Genomic DNA, 18,597 nt, shown 5'->3' with positions numbered 1-18,597 from the left:
GTCGCTTCTGAAAGTATTTGTATGGAGTGTAGCCATGTATGGAAGTGAAACATGGACGATAAATAATTTGGGCAAGAAGACAATAGAAGCTTTCTAAATGTAGTGCTACAGAAGAATGCTGAAGATTAGATGGGTAGATCACATAAGTAACGAGGAGGAATAGAATTGGGGAGAAGAGGAGTTTGTAGAACAACTTGAGAAGAAGAAGGGACCGATTGCTAGAACATGTTCTGAGGCATCAAGGGGGCACAAATTTAGCATTGGAGGGCAACGTGGAGAGTAAAAATCGTAGAGGAAGACCAAGAGATGAATACACTAAGCAGATTCCGAAGGATGTAGGTTGCAGTAAGTACTGGTAGATGAAGAAGCTTCCACAGGACAGGGTAGCATGGAGAGCTGCATCAAACCAGTCTCAGGACTGAAGACCACTACAACAATATAGCTTAGGTACGAATACTATGATGCCTCCATGGATTAGCGAACTCATACACTAGTTTGAACAGCTGTGTATCATTTTTAACTAGGAAGCTTTGGGACGTTGTCGAAAACTGACGATCATCTCTCTAAGATAATATTCTACATGCTATAAATTATACAGGGTGATACATAGATGTGGAACCACCACTGAAAATCAAAAGCAGGTAGATAAACAGAAAGTTAAATTCAATTAGTATGAGGTAGGCGAGTGAGATAATCTGTAGGACAAAGCTACGAACATGGTGACCCTTTCATTTACACATCCCTTTAGAAGATGGTTCAGTACCTAGGGACTCCTTCTGTTGTAAAGAGAAAGTGATACTAATCGTCAACCACACAGACACTGCTGTGAAACTAGCTGACAGCTCTCTGTAGTGCCAGTAATATTTCAAGTTTCAAGGTACGTCGATGACACTACTTCCGTTACTGTCGAATACAGCTCCCAGACACCAGTACGAAGGAGATTATGTGTTCCAGATGAAGGGAACCCTCTGGGAGGGTGGCGTGCGGGGCGTGGCCGCAGTTTGGAGCCCGCTGCTGCAGAACACGCCCAGGGTGTCCAACCAGCTGATGCACGTCACCGACTGGCTGCCCACCATGTACGCCGCTGCAGGTACGTGACAGCTAGCAGCGAGTACGGGGTGTAAGAAGATATCGGGGAACCAACAACATTGCTAGTGAAGATAACGACCGAGGGAAGAATAACAGCCGGCTGGGGTGGCCGAGGGGTTCTAGGCGCTACAGTCTGGAACCGCACGACCACTACGGTCGCAGGTTCGAATCCTGCCTCGGACATGGATGTGTGTGATGTCCTTAGGTTAGTTAGGTTTAAGTAGTTCTAGGGGACTGATGACCTCAGATGTTAAGCCCTATAGTGCTCAGAGCCATTTGAACCATTCCTTTTTTTTTTTTTTTTTTTGAAGAATAACAAGTCGATGGCTGGGCAACTAGAGAACAGCTAAAATCTTACACTGTATGGAAATTCCGTCAAGTTATGTGTTTGTTTAACAGCTCTGAAACACAATTTGCCTGACTCAGCTAATTAGTTTAACATCTGACTTACACCTCTGTGGGGTACCAAAAAAATGGAATTAGTTTTTATAAAACAACCTTATCCCCTGCAAAATACTCTCCATTAAACTAACTCATTTGTCCCAGCGGTGCTTCCACTGTTCGAAACACTTTTTATATTGTCATATTTATGTATGACTGATGGCTCCTCACTCGGTTTCTTCTTCATCTTTGTTCTCGTCTCTGTGTACTTTTATGTCCCTTTTCATGAGTGCAAATAGGAAAAAGTCGCATGGAGCAAAGACAGGCGAGAAATGTGCATGGGACAGCGAAACCATGCTGTTTTTAGCCAAATACTGTCTAAGAGGGATGGCTGTGTGTTCAGATGGTTGTAATGGTGAAAGAACCAATCTCCTGTCTGTCTAAATCTTCCGTTAAAGTTCCCTGGTCGCTGATCCAGGATAACCCACTGATCTACGAAAGCTGATCAGTTGTCTGTCGACTGAGCACAAACTCTCGAACATAATATTTTCTTTGCCGACTGGGGCAGTTGATAGACGTCCAGAATGGCGCCGCCATTTTTAAATCGAACAAACCGTTCGAACATTGAGTTTTTCCCATTGCGTCATCTTGGTAAGACGTTTTCAACATTAAAACAGTTTCAGCAGCATTTTTATCGAGTAGAAAACAAAATTTGGCAGCTGTACGTTGTTCCGTTAAACTTCCCACCATAAAAAACGAAGAGAGAACAAAACAGAGATAGCACTGCAGGTGAAAGAAAGAAGCCAAGTCGACAACACAGGCGTCACTGAGCTGACAACAATGGGAGAACACGATCACTGTGAGAAGTATTGTAATATACGGGGTGTTTCAAAAATGACCGGTATATTTGAAACGGCAATAAAAACTAAACGAGCAACGATAGAAATACACCGTTTGTTGCAATATGCTTGGGACAACAGTACATTTTCAGGCGGACAAACTTTCGAAATTACAGTAGTTACAATTTTCAGCAACAGATGGCGCTGCAAGTGATGTGAAAGATATAGAAGACAACGCAGTCTGTGGGTGCGCCATTCTGTACGTCGTCTTTCTGCTGTAAGCGTGTGCTGTTCACAACGTGCAAGTGTGCTGTAGACAACATGGTTTATTTCTTAGAACAGAGGATTTGTCTGGTGTTGGAATTCCATCGCCTAGAACACAGTGTTGTTGCAACAAGACGAAGTTTTCAACGGAGGTTTAATGTAACCAAAGGACCGAAAAGCGATACAATAAAGGATCTGTTTGAAAAATTTCAACGGACTGGGAACGTGACGGATGAACGTGCTGTAAAGGTAGGGCGACCGCGTACGGCAACCACAGAGGGCAACGCGCAGCTAGTGCAGCAGGTGATCCAACAGCGGCCTCGGGCTTCCGTTCGCCGTGTTGCAGCTGCGGTCCAAATGACGCCAACGTCCACGTATCGTCTCATGCGCCAGAGTTTACACCTCTATCCATACAAAATTCAAATGCGGCAACCCCTCAGCGCCGCTACCATTGCTGCACGAGAGACATTTGCTAGCGATATAGTGCACAGGATTGATGACGGCGATATGGGCAGCATTTGGTTTACTGACGAAGCTTATTTTTACCTGGACGGCTTCGTCAATAAACAGAACTGGCGCATATGGGGAACCGAAAAGCCCCATGTTGCAGTCCCATCGTCCCTGCATCCTCAAAAAGTACTGGTCTGGGCCGCCATTTCTTCCAAAGGAATCATTGGCCCATTTTTCAGATCCGAAACGATTACTGCATCACGCTATCTGGACATTCTTCGTGAATTTATGGCGGTACAAACTGCCTTAGACGACACTGCGAACACCTCGTGGTTTATGCAAGATGGTGCCCGGCCACATCGCACGGCCGACGTCTTTAATTTCCTGAATGAATATTTCGATGATCGTGTGATTGCTTTGGGCTATCCGAAACATACAGGAGGCGGCGTGGATTGGCCTCCCTATTCGCCAGACATGAACCCCTGTGACTTCTTTCTGTGGGGACACTTGAAAGACCAGGTGTACCGCCAGAATCCAGAAACAATTGAACAGCTGAAGCAGTACATCTCATCTGCATGTGAAGCCATTCCGCCAGACACGTTGTCAAAGGTTTCGGGTAATTTCATTCAGAGACTACGCCCTATTATTGCTACGCATGGTGGATATGTGGAAAATATCGTACTATAGAGTTTCCCAGGCCGCAGCGCCATCTGTTGTTGAAAATTGTAACTACTGTAATTTCGAAAGTTTGTCTGCCTGAAAATGTACTGTTGTCCCAAGCATATTGCAACAAACGGTGTATTTCTATCGCTGCTCGTTTAGTTTTTATTGCCGTTTCAAGTATACCGGTCATTTTTGAAACACCCTGTATCTTAGTACAACGAATCCTGCTCAAAATCCTTTTACCAGTCATTGGGCGACCGCAGGACTAACACCTAGACGGTTCACACCGGGCTTGCAATCCACAGAACTGAGACCAATTCTCTCGCTTTACACTTGCAGGGAAAGTTGCAGCTCCTAACACGACGATGCTGGGCTGCTGCTAGCTGGGGAGAGCTGAGGTTGGGCGTCGTCTTGAACAAGAGATCTGTGCTGAGACGCCAGTGGCGCCTCAGCTCACGGGGCGCAGCTCTAGTTCACCCCGCGTGTATGTGGGAGGAGGAGAAGGGGGGGGGGGGGAGGAGGGAGGTGGTCGCTGCTGTCGTTCAGGCAGCAGTGGAACTTCTAGTGCCAGCCTCTGTACCCAGAACCATTGCCCCCTGTGTCCTGTCTACAGGCTTCGATGGCACAATTTGTGTATCATGTATACAATATACCAGAAGTGACCTCGTATATGTCTTGGTTTCTAGCGTAGAATCCGTCCCACTACTACACGCAAAGACTATTCTAACACTGCGGCAACATCATTCTGGTGGGTGCGTCACACAATGAGATGATATGTGAATGAAGCGCTTTCTTTCACAGAATCAAGAGTTGACGTCAATATGGCCATTGAGTCATATGTACTACCGTACGAAAAGGTATCCGAACGACCTAAATTGCGTTTAGCCTGATTTGCACGTAGCCCACGTAACATAAGTGTACTGCAAGTCCTCTAATCTCTTCACAGTCCAGTCGTTTGAGTATACATAATGGATACCACACTCTTCTTTAAGGTAATCAGTCCAGATGTAAATCAACTCAGCAACATTGCAAATACTAGAAAACGTGTCATTAGAGCTGAGACAGTACTTAATGTAATTTAAGTTAGCTAACTCTGTCACATAAGTCCTTCCAGCAATTTGTAGTATCAACTGGCTATTTTCGTGAACAAGAGATTTTGAGACACTATCCGAAATTCGCAAGTTCTTTCACAGTTCAAAGTATTTACGCTCTTAAAAAGGTATTCCCACACGTGTGTAACGTCGTTCCTGATAAGTCTGATTGGTCATAAACTCGAAGTTGAACTATCAGTTAGAGGCAGCCTGATTAACAGCTCTAAGAAAGCTTCAAAATTAACATTCTATCACCAACAACTGCTCTGTACTCATGACTGAGAAATTATTTGTTCATATTTTTTAACTTTAAAGGACATCGTGATATTTTGTTTTCGATGTGGATTGAAACCAAGCACCTATAGTCATTGGAACTAAGCAAAGCTTTCGTGCCTGACGGAGATCACAGATACGTTCGTCACCGGTGAATGGGCGTAAAAAGTCGTGAAATATCGAAGTTTCCACCAGTATCAGTTAACAAATCTAAACTTGAAAATTTTGGCGTTGCCCTTGGAATCCTGTCAACACCCTTATCGCCCTGTTAACTAACCATGAAAAACGTTTTATATAATTTCAAGTAACGAAGTTTGCACTTGGTGAATTCTTCTCGAGTTATCAGCCGAGTGGTGGCGTCGTCTTGTCGCAACGTTTCGATGAGTTTCGTACCCATCGTCTTCTGGCGAAGATAATGTGTACGAAACTCATCGAAACGTTGCGACAAGGCGACGCCACCACTCGGCTGATAACCCGAGAAGAATTCATCAGTGGAATACGCGGAGAAAGGCTGCAATCGCAAGTTTGCACATGTTTAAAACGAAGTTCCATGATATACAATATTTTGAGGCAGACTTCAACCCAGCACCTAATCAGATTATTAATTAATTAAACTCATATAATAAATATCGAATTTTTCACGAGCAGAGACGTCTTTGAATTTGTAATGAACATGAATTTTTTTTTCTTTTTTGCGTGACCAAGTATCGAACCTGGGAGCTATCACCTTTAATTATCATCCAGTGTTTGCTCACCTGTAGTGGGTGTTTAACTAGAAATGACGAAACGTATTGTTAATGTTGACGACAGATAAAGATGCATTAGAAATGAAAATTATTTATCTCTAGTAGGGCTTACGTCAGGGCTTAAAATGAAGCCATGTATATATGTTAGGTCTTGAAATGAAGTCATGGATATTTTTGCGCTGGATTACGTTTCGAACCCAAATATGTGCCTTTCGTGGAGACGTAGAGGAGTTTGCAGTCCTGGGGAAAACGGCGAAATGATAGAACTAAATCGTGAAGTGAGGGTCAGATACCGCGAAAGAAGAGGTCCGAATTCGTATCCTAGCGCAGCACCTAATTTGTCAACGACTCAAGTTCAAACAAAATAAGATCCCTGTGACCCTAAATGACATTGACTCATTAAATAAAATAATGTGTCTAGTGTAAGGAAGCTCACTGGCGACAGTCTCTCTGTATGCCGCGACTTCCGCCTCTGCTGTGGCGCAACCTAAGCTGGCTGTACTCCTGTTGGTAAAGGACGAATATGATATTTAAAATGCGGATACTGAACTGAAATACAACCTGACGTTCTACACTTAGTATTTTTCGCGGTGAATGAGATTGGTTCCTGTCCGTTGAAAATACAAACTGGAAGTGGGAATCAAACCCATACCTCGTCACTAAGATATTTCAGTCAATCCAGCACCCACCGAATCCCATATATGCTACGTTCATGACTAACGTATGACGCGCTTACGTTACAAATTAGACACGGTGAAAAAATTCAGTTCTCCCTTAACTAGACATTTATCAGCAACGTTCTGGAATGGAGATTATGCTACTCTCATGCCAGCAGGATGTAAAGAAGCTTTTAGCCATCACAGCCACGGTTTGAAGCCATTTAGGAATTTTCACTATTCCAAGATATTTCTTAGATCCATAAATACCATCCTAGAGTATTAAGTTAAGAACTATTTAGATTATTACTACCATCATCGCTATTACCTTTGCATTCTGCTGCGTGCTTGGAGGACGCATTTAATGATCCTTGGTAATTTTAGAGGCAGTTGTCGAAAAACAGGTAAGTATGTATCCGCAGCTAATAGTTGCGGCGTTCTGTGGCAAATGATCCGCAATACGCACTTATTTAGTTCTTTCCATGTCTAGGGAATACTTTTCAAGTTAATATCGGGCACTTCTTTTAATTATTTGTAGATTATATTAAAACTAAATCAACTGATTAATATGTTATTTCATAACTGAAATTGAGTTGCATTACTTCATTTACCTGCACTTAGCAAAGACGCATGCAAAATGGTAAAACTGACGGTAAACATCACTTTCAAAGCCAGAGGACGTTAATGTATTCTGTGAAATGTTACAGTCGTTCTCTTCAGATGATTTAGTCGACGTCACCTATTTCAAGTAGAACAAGGAAGAAAAAATTGCAGAAGATCAGCTGCTTTCCGTTGCAATAAATTCGTTCTGCGTTGTTCAAGTTTACTTTTTCGCGGGATTACTCGAAGTGTAGTATCCCCTACAGCAATATAGAACAATATTCCAACTTCACGAAACTCACGTACGATGCCTTACACTTAGCTGGCAATCAGAACTTCTAACTCTGTGGAACACCAGTTACAAGTAACTGATAACCGGAAAATACCCAACTGACTTATTCGGTTCTATTTTCTGCAATAGTAATTACATGAGCAAAAATGCATACGAACTGCTGAATTGAATAGTGCCATGATTTCCAGTTCTGCATATTTCTGACCTAAACTAGCTGCGCATAATTTCGGGCCCCATGTACTGTAACGTCACACTGACACGAACAGTGTGCTCTTACTGCCAACACGATTTCATAATCACTGAAGCAAAAGTCACATGACCTCCCAACATGGGAGTTTTCAGTTCGTTCCTTCTTTCCTTCTGGGAGATTAGTATTTTCGTCAATAAGCTTTTTCGCTTCTAAGGAGCGAAATGCAACAAAAGTGCGGTCAATAATCACTACACAAACCGCTATTCAGTCCTCTCTGTGTTTTTTTTTTTTTTTTTTTTTTCATCAGTCTACTGACTGGTTTGCTGCGGCCCGCCACGAATTCCTTTCCTCTGCTAACCTCTTCATCTCAGAGTAACACTTGCAACCTACGTCCTCAATTATTTTCTTCACGTATCCCAATCTCTGTCTTCCTCTACAGTTTTTGCCCTCTACAGCTCCCTCTAGTACCATGGAAGTCATTCCCTCATGTCTTAGCAGGTGTCCTATCATCCTGTCCCTTCTCCTTAGCAGTGTTATCCTCATATTCCTTTCCTCTCCGATTCTGCGTAGAACATCTTCATTCCTTACCTTATCAGTCCACCTAATTTTCAACATTCGTCTATAGCACCACATCTCGAATGTTTCGATTCTCTTCTGTTCTGGTTTTCCCACAGTCCATGTTTCACTACTGTACTCCAGACGTACATCCTCTGAAATTTCTTCCACAAATTAAGGCCGGTATTTGATATTAGTAGACTTCTCTTGGGCAGAAATGCCTTTTTTGCCATAGCGAGTCTGCTTTTGATGTCCTCCTTGCTCCGTCCGTCATTGGTTATTTTACTGCCTAGATAGCAGAATTCCTTAACTTCATTGACTTCGTGACCATCAATCCTGATGTTAAGTTTCTCGCTGTTCTCATTTCTGCTACTTCTCATTACCTTCGTCTTTCTCCGATTTACTCTCAAACCATACTGTGTACTGATTAGACTGTTCATTCCGTTCAGCAGATCATTTAATTCTTCTTCACTTTCACTCAGGATAGCAATGTCATCATCGAATCGTATCATTGATATCCTTTCACCTTGTGTTTTAATTCCACTCCTGAACCTTTCTTTTATTTCCATCATTGCTTCCTCGATGTACAGATTGAAGAGTAGGGGCGAAAGGCTACAGCCTTGTCATACACCCTTCTTAATACGAGCACTTCGTTCTTGATCGTGCACTCTTATTATTCCCTCTTGGTTGTTGTACATATTGTATATGACCCGTCTCTCCCTATCGCTTACCCCTACTTTTTTCAGAATCTCGAACAGCTTGCACCATTTTATATTGTCGAACGCTTTTTCCAGGTCGACAAATCCTATGAAAGTGTCTTGATTTTTCTTTAGCCTTGCTTCCATTATTAGCCGTAACGTCAGAATTGCCTCCCTCGTCCCTTTACTTTTCCTAAAGCCAAACTGATCGTCACCTAGCGCATTCTCAATTTTCTTTTCCATTCTTCTGTATATTATTCTTGTAAACAGCTTCGATGCATGAGCTGTTAAGCTGATTGTGCGATAATTCTCGCACTTGTCAGCTCTTGCCGACTTCGGAATTGTGTGGATGATGCTTTTCCGAAAGTCAGATGGTATATCGCCAGACTCATATATTCTACACACCAACGTGAATAATCGTATTGTTGCCACCTCCCCCAATGATTTTAGAAATTCTGATGGAATGTTATCTATCCCTTCTGCCTTATTTGACCGTCAGTCCTCCAAAGCTCTTTTAAAATCCGATTCTAATACTGGATCCCCTATCTCTTCTAAATCGATTACTGTTTCTTCTTCTATCACATCAGACAAATCTTCACCCTCATAGAGGCTATCAATGTATTCTTTCCAACTATCTGCTCTCTCCTCTGCATTTGACAGTGGAAGTCCCGTTGCACTGTTAATGTTGCACCTTAATGTTACCGCCGTTGCTTTTAATGTCACCAAAGGTTGTTTTGACTTTCCTGTATGCTGATTCTGACCTTCCGACAATCTTATCTTTTTCGATGTCTTCACATTTTTCCTGCAGCCATTTCGTCTTAGCTTCCCTGCACTCCCTATTTATTTCATTCCTTCAGCGACTTGTATTTCTGTATTTCTGATTTTCCCGGAACATGTTTGTACTTCCTCCTTTCATCAATCAACTGAAGTATTTCTTTTGTTACCCATGGTTTCTTCGCAGCTACCTTCTTTGTACCTATGTTTTCCTTCCCAACTTCTGTGATGGCCTTTCTTAGAGATGTCCATTCCTCTTCAACTGTACTGCCTAGTGCGCTATTCCTTATTGCTGTATCTGTAGCGTCAGAGAAATTCAAACGTATCTCGTCATTCCTTAGTACTTCCGTATCCCACTTCTTTGCGGATTGATTCTTCCTGACTAATGTCTTGAACTTCAGCCTACTCTTCATCACTAGCATATTGTGATCTGTGTCTATATATGCTCCTGGGTACGCTTTACAATCCAGTATCTGATTTCGGAATCTCTGTCTGACCATGATGTAATCTAATTGAAATCTTCCCGTATCTCCTGGCCTTTTCCATGTATACCTCCCCCTCTTGTGATTCTTGAACAGGGTATTCGCTATTACTAGCTGAAACTTGTTACAGAACTCAATTAGTCTTTCTCCTCTTTCATTCCTTGTCCCAAGCCGATATTCCCCTGTAACCTTTTCTTCTATTCCTTCCCCTACAACTGCATTCCAGTCGCCCATGTCTATTAGATTTTCGTCCCGCTTTGCATACTGAATTACCCTTTCAATATCCTCATACACTTTCTCTATCTGTTCATCTTCAGCTTGCGACGGTGGCATGTGTACCTGAACTATCGTTGTCGGTGTTGGTCTGCTGTCGATTCTGATTAGAACAACCCGGTCACGGAACTATTCACAGTAACACACCCTCTGTCCTACCTTCCTATTCATAACGAATCCTACACCTGTTATACCATTTTCTGCTGCTGTTGATATTACCCGATACTCATCTGACCAGAAATCCTTGTCATCCTTCCACTTCACTTCACTGACCCCTACTACATCTAGATTGAGCCTTTGCATTTCCCTTTTCAGATTTTCTAGTTTCCCTACCACGTTCAAGCTTCTGACATTCCACGCCCCGACTCGTAGAACGTTATCATTTGGTAGATTATTCAATCTTTTTCTCATGGTAACCTCCCTCTTGGCAGTCCCCTTCCGGAGATCCGAATGGGGGACTATTCCGGAATCTTTTGCCAATGGAGAGATCATCATGACACTTCTTCGATTACAGGCCACATGTCCTGTGGATACACGTTACGTGTCTTTAATGCAGTGGTTTCCATTGCCTTCTGCATCCTCATGTCGTTGATCATTGCTGATTCTTCCGCCTTTAGGGGCAATTTCCCACCCGTAGGATAAGAGAGTGCCCTGAACCTGTATCCGCTCCTCCGCCCTCTTTGACAAGGCCGTTGGCAGAATGAGGCTGACTTCTAATGCCGGAAGTCTTTTTTTTTTTTTTTTTTTTTCGTTCGTTGCGTCTGCTCGGGGCGGACGTCGTACGACATCCGGTTTAAGTTCGTTGTTGATCGATTAACTCAGTTATTTTGTTACAGGGGGCTGCTAACCCTCTGACTTAAGACGCTGAGATACCGCGCCGGCTGTTGTCTTCGGCCGCCAATGCTGATTATTTATCAAAATTTAGGCAGTGGGGGGGATCGATCCCGGGACCGAAGACGTTTTGATTATGAATCTAAGACGCTACCCTCCTTTTTTTTTTTTTTAAGACGCTACCCCTTTTTTTTCGTTAAAGAGTGTTCAGTTATGAGTAGGTGGAGACAAGGCGGGCAGGGGTCGGAACCCGAGGCCCGGCCGCGATGTCTCCCCCCTCCCGTCCCTGAATCACTCCCTCAAAGTAGCTTCTACATTTATTTTTATTTTATTATTAAGATTTTTTTTTTAGCAGGAACAGGATAAATTAACAAAAGATCTTTATTGGTACAAACTTAAATACAACAGAAATGCCATCCTTCCGGCGAAAATAACACAAGACATTATACTCGTGCCAGGCGAGCAATTTTTTTTGTTTTTAAGAACAAGGTGTAGGAAAAAAAGAATAATGATCCTGATGTAAGCAAGAGGTGTGAAACAATATACAGTGGAGTGAGGGAAAAACCAATGTGTTCTGGTATAGTGCATAAACGAAAGGAGGCGCGTGTCCATGCGCCTACTCCACTGTGGGTTAGAATATATAAAGTAGCGCGGGGAGTCTCAGATGTCGGCAGGGGGGGCGGGAGTGTTGTCGGCGTGGGGCACCATCCAACTGAGCGGGGGTGACGTAAAGATCGCATGTAGGTAATTGGCGAAGAAGGCGCGGTAGCGCGGTCGGTGTTCGACTTGACTGTGGGCGGTTTGTAAGTACTGCCAGAAATCAAGGCGTGATTTGTCGCTATCAGTATACATGTAGGTGATTGTTCATCCCTTGACCCATACAATCGCATGATTTTTGGCGGCGGGGAAATAAGTATTCTCGGGATGGATAAAAGTCCATGGGTCAATCGAGTCCGGCGGAATACGGAGGTAACAGGCAACGAACTGTCGGGCTAGTTTCCAGACGTCACTGGTGGCAGCACAAGTCAGTTGATGGACATCGTCATCCACGAGGTGGCAAATGGAACAAAGTGGAGAGTCCAGTAGGCCGATGGCGTGAAGGCGATGACTTGTGGCGAATTTTTCATTTGCGACGTGGTACCATGTTGCCCGGACGTGGGAGGGAAGAAAAGGCTGGTGGATATGACGCCAAACCGTGGACGGATGTCGCACTTCAATATTGTTGCTGGATATGGAACGAAGCAGTTGGGTGTAAAAATCTTTAGGCTGAGGAGAACGCGTGGTCGGTAAGTGTGTGTGAGTGTAAGTGAAGTCGACGATGAAATCAGAAATGTGCGCCAGATGGTGCTTGATGTGTCCTACTGGTACTGGTGGTGTTATGGTTGCGGGTACAAGAATTTCCAGCAAGCTGCGCGTAAGGGAGGTGCCCCCGTGCCACTGCTTGTGCATGGTGGACATGTACAAGGACGCCGCTCGGAGTCGCACGTTGACAAGGCCGAGGCCTCCCGCTCGCGTGGGAAGGGTGAGCGTGTCGTAGCGGACCTTAAAGAGCCTACCGGCCGTAAGGAAGTATCCGAAGGCAGCCTGGAGGCTGCGTCCAATTGTTGATGGCAGCGGAAGGACCTGTGCGATGTGGACCATCCTGGACGTCACATGTTGATTGAGGTATTGGACACGTTGTAAAGAATCGAGTCGTCGGAGAAGATTTTGTCTCACCGTCGTGCGGATAGTTTGCAGTGCACGCCGAAAATTGATGGCAGTGGAGCGGCGTACGGTGGAGGTGAAAATGATACCAAGGTATCGCAGTTTTTGTACACACGGGAGAGGGGCTAAGTCGTCGTGTGAGAGGCCGCGTCCAATGGGCATCGCCGCGGATTTAGCCACATTCATGGTACTGCCCGCTGCAGTGCCGTACGTTGATATCAAATCAAGTACCGTGTGTGTTTCACTCCGTGAGCGGATCAAGAGGAGGAGGTCGTCCGCATACGCACGACATCGAAAACTGTGCTGTCGCAAAGTGAGACCAGAAAGGTGTCTCGTCAGACTCCCGATGAGTGGCTCCAGGCTTATGGCATACAGTAGGGTCGAAAGTGGGCAGCCTTGCCGTACGGAACGCCGGATCGCCACTGGTCCCGCCACACGGCCGTTAACCTGAATCAGAGATTCGGCGGTGCCGTACAGGCGCCGGATCACGTCGATGAAGGCTGGTGGAAAACCCATGCGGTTCATCACTGAGAACAGAAAAAGATGCCGCAATTTGTCGAATGCGCTGTCAAAATCAATGGCAACCACTGCGGCGCGGCGTTTGCACGCCCCTGCCAGTGCAATTAAATCGCGACATTCTCCTGTGGCCGTTTGTATATTAACTGAGCCGCCCGGAGTTGTCTGTTCCGGGGATAGAATGCTAGGCAGGACCTTGCGGCATCGCGTTGCCAGTAGGCGTGTAAAAATTTTATAGTCTGCGTTTAGCAAGGTCAGGGGACGGTAATGTGCAGTCGTCACGCCTGGTGTCGGTTTGTGGATGGGTATAATAAGTCCCGTGACGAAGGACGGCGGTACGGCGTTCCCCATCGTCAGCAGTTCGTGGAACATCATTGTCCACCGTGACGCCATTAGTGTGAGGAAAGCGCGATAAAATTCTATCGGCAATCCGTCGACACCAGGTGACTTATTCAGAGCGCCGGTTTTGATGGCATCGTGGACTTCGTCACGCGTAATTGGCTCCATCATCTCGTCCGCTTCGTCATTGGGAGGGTGCGAGTTACGTGTGGTAACACAGACTCCTCAGCGTGGTTGTTGGTGGTCTCCTCCTGGTACATTGTGCGGTAGTGGTCGACAAAGGCACCGACGATTTCGGCCTGGCAAGTGACGTGCTGGCCGTGACAGGTGTTGATCTCGGTGATGAGTTGTTGTCGTCGATGTTTCCTATCGGAGGCGATATGATGCATGGTGGGATGTTCTTGTTCCGCCGAATCTTGACATCGGGTTCGCACCATAGCCCCCTGCAGTCTACGGCGTGTCAACGTTACAATTTGCGCCTTAATCCTGCTGCGTTCCCTCTGGGTGTCGGGGGTGGGCGGTTGGGCGTCCAGGTCGCGGAGAACGGCGTAGAAATAGTCGGTAGTGTGCCGGCGCCACGCAGCTACTTCCTTTCCATACTGAATCAAAGTACGTCGAATGGCAGGTTTGGCACATTCCAGCCACCAGGTCAACGTCGTGCAGTATGTAGGTAAGCGACGTTCACAGGTGGCCCATGTCTCGGTAACACGTTGAAGACATTCGGGATCATTAAGATGGGTGGTGCTTAGCTTCCACGGTGCACGACTACGCCAGACCACTTGCTTGGGGAAGAGAATGTTGCAGATGTAGGAGCAGTGGTCCGAAAAGGCCAGTGACCAAAGTTTCGCACCTTGGACTGCAGGTGTGGGTTCCCGAGAGACGTAAATTCTATCAAGGCGGCTCGCGGAGTGACTCGTCTGGTAAGTATGTCCAGGTGCGTCGCCGTGCTGAACTTCCCAAGTGTCGCGGAGCAACAGATCTCGGACGACAAGACGCAGTTCTTGACAGGTGTTGTAGTGGGGCACTTGATCTTTAGGGTGCAAGACACAATTAAAATCACCCCCAAGCAAGTAATGGTCGCAGCGTCCAAGAAACAAAGGAGCGATTTCTTCTGAATAGAAGAGGGCCCTGTCGCGTCTGCGGGTGGAGCCTGACCGAGCGTAAATGTTGACGATACGCGTCCCCATGACGGTGACGGCCATGCCTCTGGCAGATGGAAGGTACGTGAGATCGGTCACTGGAATGCCTTCTCTGGCGTACATAGCTACGCCGCGTCCCAGGTGGTCACCAGGAGAAGGATAAGTGTTATATCCCGCGACGTCTAGAAGTGTGGCCAAGTGTACTTCCTGTAGTAGTGCGATATCGACGTCTGACGCCCTATCATCTCTCGCAGCAGTTGAAGTTTCACCGGTGAGCTAATGGTGTTAGTGTTGATCGTTGCTATTCGGTAGGTTTGGAGCCGTACCCCGCCGTGGAGGGGAACTCCACCGGCGGAGAACGATGAGGGGCGAGGCAACGGCGAGTCGTGCCGTACGCCACCTGACGGCGTTATCAGCGGCGTAACGATGCTTCCATCTGGGGTAACTCTGTCCCCAAAGTATGGTCCGGGTCCTCATCGACGTCCTCATTCCACACCATTGAAGGCGCTGTCGTGGTGATGGTCGTATGTTCCACGTCGGTCGTAGGGGCGGAGGACGTCTCGGCGGCAGTCGCAGCGGTGGAGTCCATTGGTTCAGGAGCACCTGTGCGAGCCAGTAGAGTAGGCATCGACACAGCCACAGTCGGCGTTATGTTGTCGTCATTCGTGTCGTCGTGTAGGTTCTCCGAGGCCTCGTCGGGTCGGACGGCATCTGCAGCATCAGGGGGAGGTGATCCGTCTCGTTCCGAGATCGTATGGCGCCGCCTCTTGCGCCTCTTAGGTGAACGTTGTTTGCGGGTTCGTCCCTCCGTGTCGGAAGACGGAAGAGAGTCGCGTCGCTCCGAGAGGAAGGCCGTCGCGGGAACGTCAATTGACGGGGCGTCCATATGGTCGTGCGGGTGGGGGTCGGAAGTCGTCGCTGTTGGTAGTGGCGCCGGAGTAGCGTCAGGCTTCGAGCGCGACGTGCCGGCCCCGGCGGTATCCGTAGCAGCTGGAAGGGTCACCGGTACGTGGGCCGACGGGCGGCGGCCGGTGGGAGGGGAAGAGAGCGCCGATGCGTAGGTGACCGGTAAAACCGTCGTCGGAGCCGGAGGTGTCACGGTAGCGGCTGGCAGTTGGGTGATTCGTCGCGGAAGACACTCAGATCTGAGGTGGCCTTCTTTGCCGCACCCGGAACAGGTCTTGGGTTGGCCGTCGTATATGACAACCGCGCGGCACCCGCTAATTTGCAGGTAAGATGGCACGTGGCGATGGAGATCGATGGTGATCTGCCGTACACCGTTAAGAACGGGGTACGTTTGGAATTGCGCCCAGCGTTCGGCAGTGTGGCCATGTACAGTGCCATATGGGCGGAAAGCCGCGATAACGTCTTCCGCCGGGAGCTCGAACGGGAGTTCGAAAACTCGTATGGTGCGCATTCCTAAGCCGGCATGGTCGACGGTGACCGCTCCGACATTGCCGTCGGTGTGGCAAAGCGTAAGCCATGGTTGGTGTCACGAAGTATTCGTTCACATACCGCGTCATTGACGACTTTGACGTACACCGTACTGCTTAATATGGACAAATGGATGCCCAAGATATCGGAAGCTGGGATCTTATCAACGTCGCGTAGGAAGCGTTCCACTTCCAAGGCCTTTGGTCGTGCGTAGTCGTTGCAGAAGGTGAATCGTAAAGTGGATTTTCTAAAACGGTTGGCCATGGTTCTAGTGCACGTAAGCGACACGTAAGTGACGGCCGCGGAAATGTAAACAACAGCGAGCGCGTGCGCTTCGCAGGCGGAAACAGCAACACGTCCGCACTGCACGGCGGCGAAAGCCGGACTTTCCTAGACCACTGGTCCTCTTAAGAAAATTTATTTTAACGTTGTCGTTGGCGCAGGAATCGTAAAACATCTTAAGCAGCAACATTCACAAATTTACCGAATAACAATTCCTTCTTGTCCAGGTAAAAAAGGCTTAAAACAAAGTCTGCACAGTCTGGGTCAGGTCGATTCTTTCGTCTGATAGCATTGCATTATAGTTTTCCCGAGAGTTCCTGTTGCGTTGCGTTCCTGTAGCTGCGGATATCATGGGTTTAAAACGAGTTTACCATCAGACCCCAAAGGTTGTGTTCATCCACCAGCTGAGATCCGTTCACAACAGGGAAACCGCGAGAGACGGCTTGCTCTTGCCTTCCTCCAACGAGTACTGGATACCATATACACAAATGATACACAAATGTTTACGACACTGTATGTTGGACGTCACAGTTCACTTTACCCTGCTAAACTAACAATTCTCTGTTTACAACGAGCTAAGTTCTGTAGAAGCTGCAGTATTCGAACTCGATAGCACAGGAGTAGGCCTACAAACTCATCACTTTGCCTACTCCGCTATCGTACCAATTGCATGAAGCGCAGTTACAGACTTCTGTGGTGTGATGTGTGGGGTAACACAGGTGACTTAATACTACCAGGGGAAGGATGCTGTGCGTCACAAAGAGAATATAAGAGCCGCGTTATTATTACTACGTGTAATGTTTAGAGGCAAAATACCTACAGGGAACTAATTTGTCAAATCTTTTTCATAACCGTCTAATCGGGAAAGAATGTGACTTCAGAGGAGAAGGATGTGCTCTCCACCTCATATGGCACTTCGTTTGCATCTGCCTTGTCAGTAGGATCTTACATGCAAAATGTCACAGCTCAAGGAATTTGATAAAGATCGCATTCCTACGCTTTATGAGGATGGATACTGCATCAGCGCCGTGCCCTAGGATGCGTCAAATCTACGATACATCTCTGGGTGAAGAGGATGGAGGCGGAAGATCATGTCAACCGCCGTCGTTTCCCTGGACAATCACGGACTACCACCAATGACCAAGACAATAGTATACGGCACTGCAGTGATGAAAACCATTTCAGGACTAACATAGTAATTAAAACCATCCTCCAGCTACAGGTGGGCAGGTCTACCCTTCGTTGACGTCACAACGTGAAAAGATGGTATGGACGAAAATCAGCGGTTAAGGAAACGTTGAAGGAACAACGTAAGGCAGCCAGATTATATTTCGCACTGGCGCACAGAAGGGAACCGCTTTTGTACGAAAGTCAAGTTATATTTACAGCCGAGGAGATGTTTTCCACTGGACCAAATTCTTCATTCCAGGTATATCGACCAAGTGGAGCGTGATTCGGCAGCAAATATGTCCATCAGAGCCAAAGTTGTGGCTGAACTGCTGTCATAGTTTGGGGATGGTTAAGCAGTTCTGCGGCAACTGGACCGTCCGTTTCGTAATCATTACTTCTGCGAAATAATGGAGGACGTAATTCTTGCTTCTGAATTTCAGAGGTTTTCAGTAGGCTGAATAATCCTCCAACATGACCGTTCTACTGTCCAGAAAGAGAACTGAGTAAAACATTGGTTTCAAATGAACGGAGACCTTGAGCTATTGGACTGGCCTCCCATGGCACCCACCACACTCCCATAGAACACGTGTGGGCAGAGATGGTGTAGAAGACCAGCACCGACAACCAAGCCATCGCTGTCCAAAGCTGTTCATAACCCATGGGGAGAGTTGTCACAGAATAACAGATTCATTCTATTCTGCGACGGGTTAATGCAGTTGTAGAGGAGGACGGAGACTGGACACGGCACTGAGTTTTGTTGTTGTTAGTGTGAAAAAGAGGAGCAGGCTATACACAAAAAATAAGCTGCCTGTTTTAGTCTTTTCAGCCGTTCAATAGGCTCTTGATGTTGAATTATTTTACAACCA

The 18,597-nt window shown here is 46.5% G+C and overlaps 1 protein-coding gene across 1 annotated transcript in view; it reads left to right on the top strand.

Annotated features, from left to right (window-relative positions):
• LOC124605901 (arylsulfatase B-like) overlaps positions 1 to 18,597 on the top strand; it is a 105,228-nt gene that overhangs the window by 68,560 nt on the left and 18,071 nt on the right. The window contains exon 6 of the mRNA XM_047137847.1: positions 955 to 1,090. Within this exon, the coding sequence (XP_046993803.1) occupies positions 955 to 1,090 (136 nt within the window). The remainder of the gene's footprint in view (positions 1 to 954; positions 1,091 to 18,597) is intronic.

This window comes from Schistocerca americana, chromosome 3, assembly GCF_021461395.2.
Source record: "Schistocerca americana isolate TAMUIC-IGC-003095 chromosome 3, iqSchAmer2.1, whole genome shotgun sequence".
Lineage (NCBI taxonomy): Eukaryota > Metazoa > Arthropoda > Insecta > Orthoptera > Acrididae > Schistocerca > Schistocerca americana.
The sequence above is the reverse complement of the archived record's forward strand: the minus strand, read 5'-3'. Positions and strand labels throughout refer to the sequence as shown.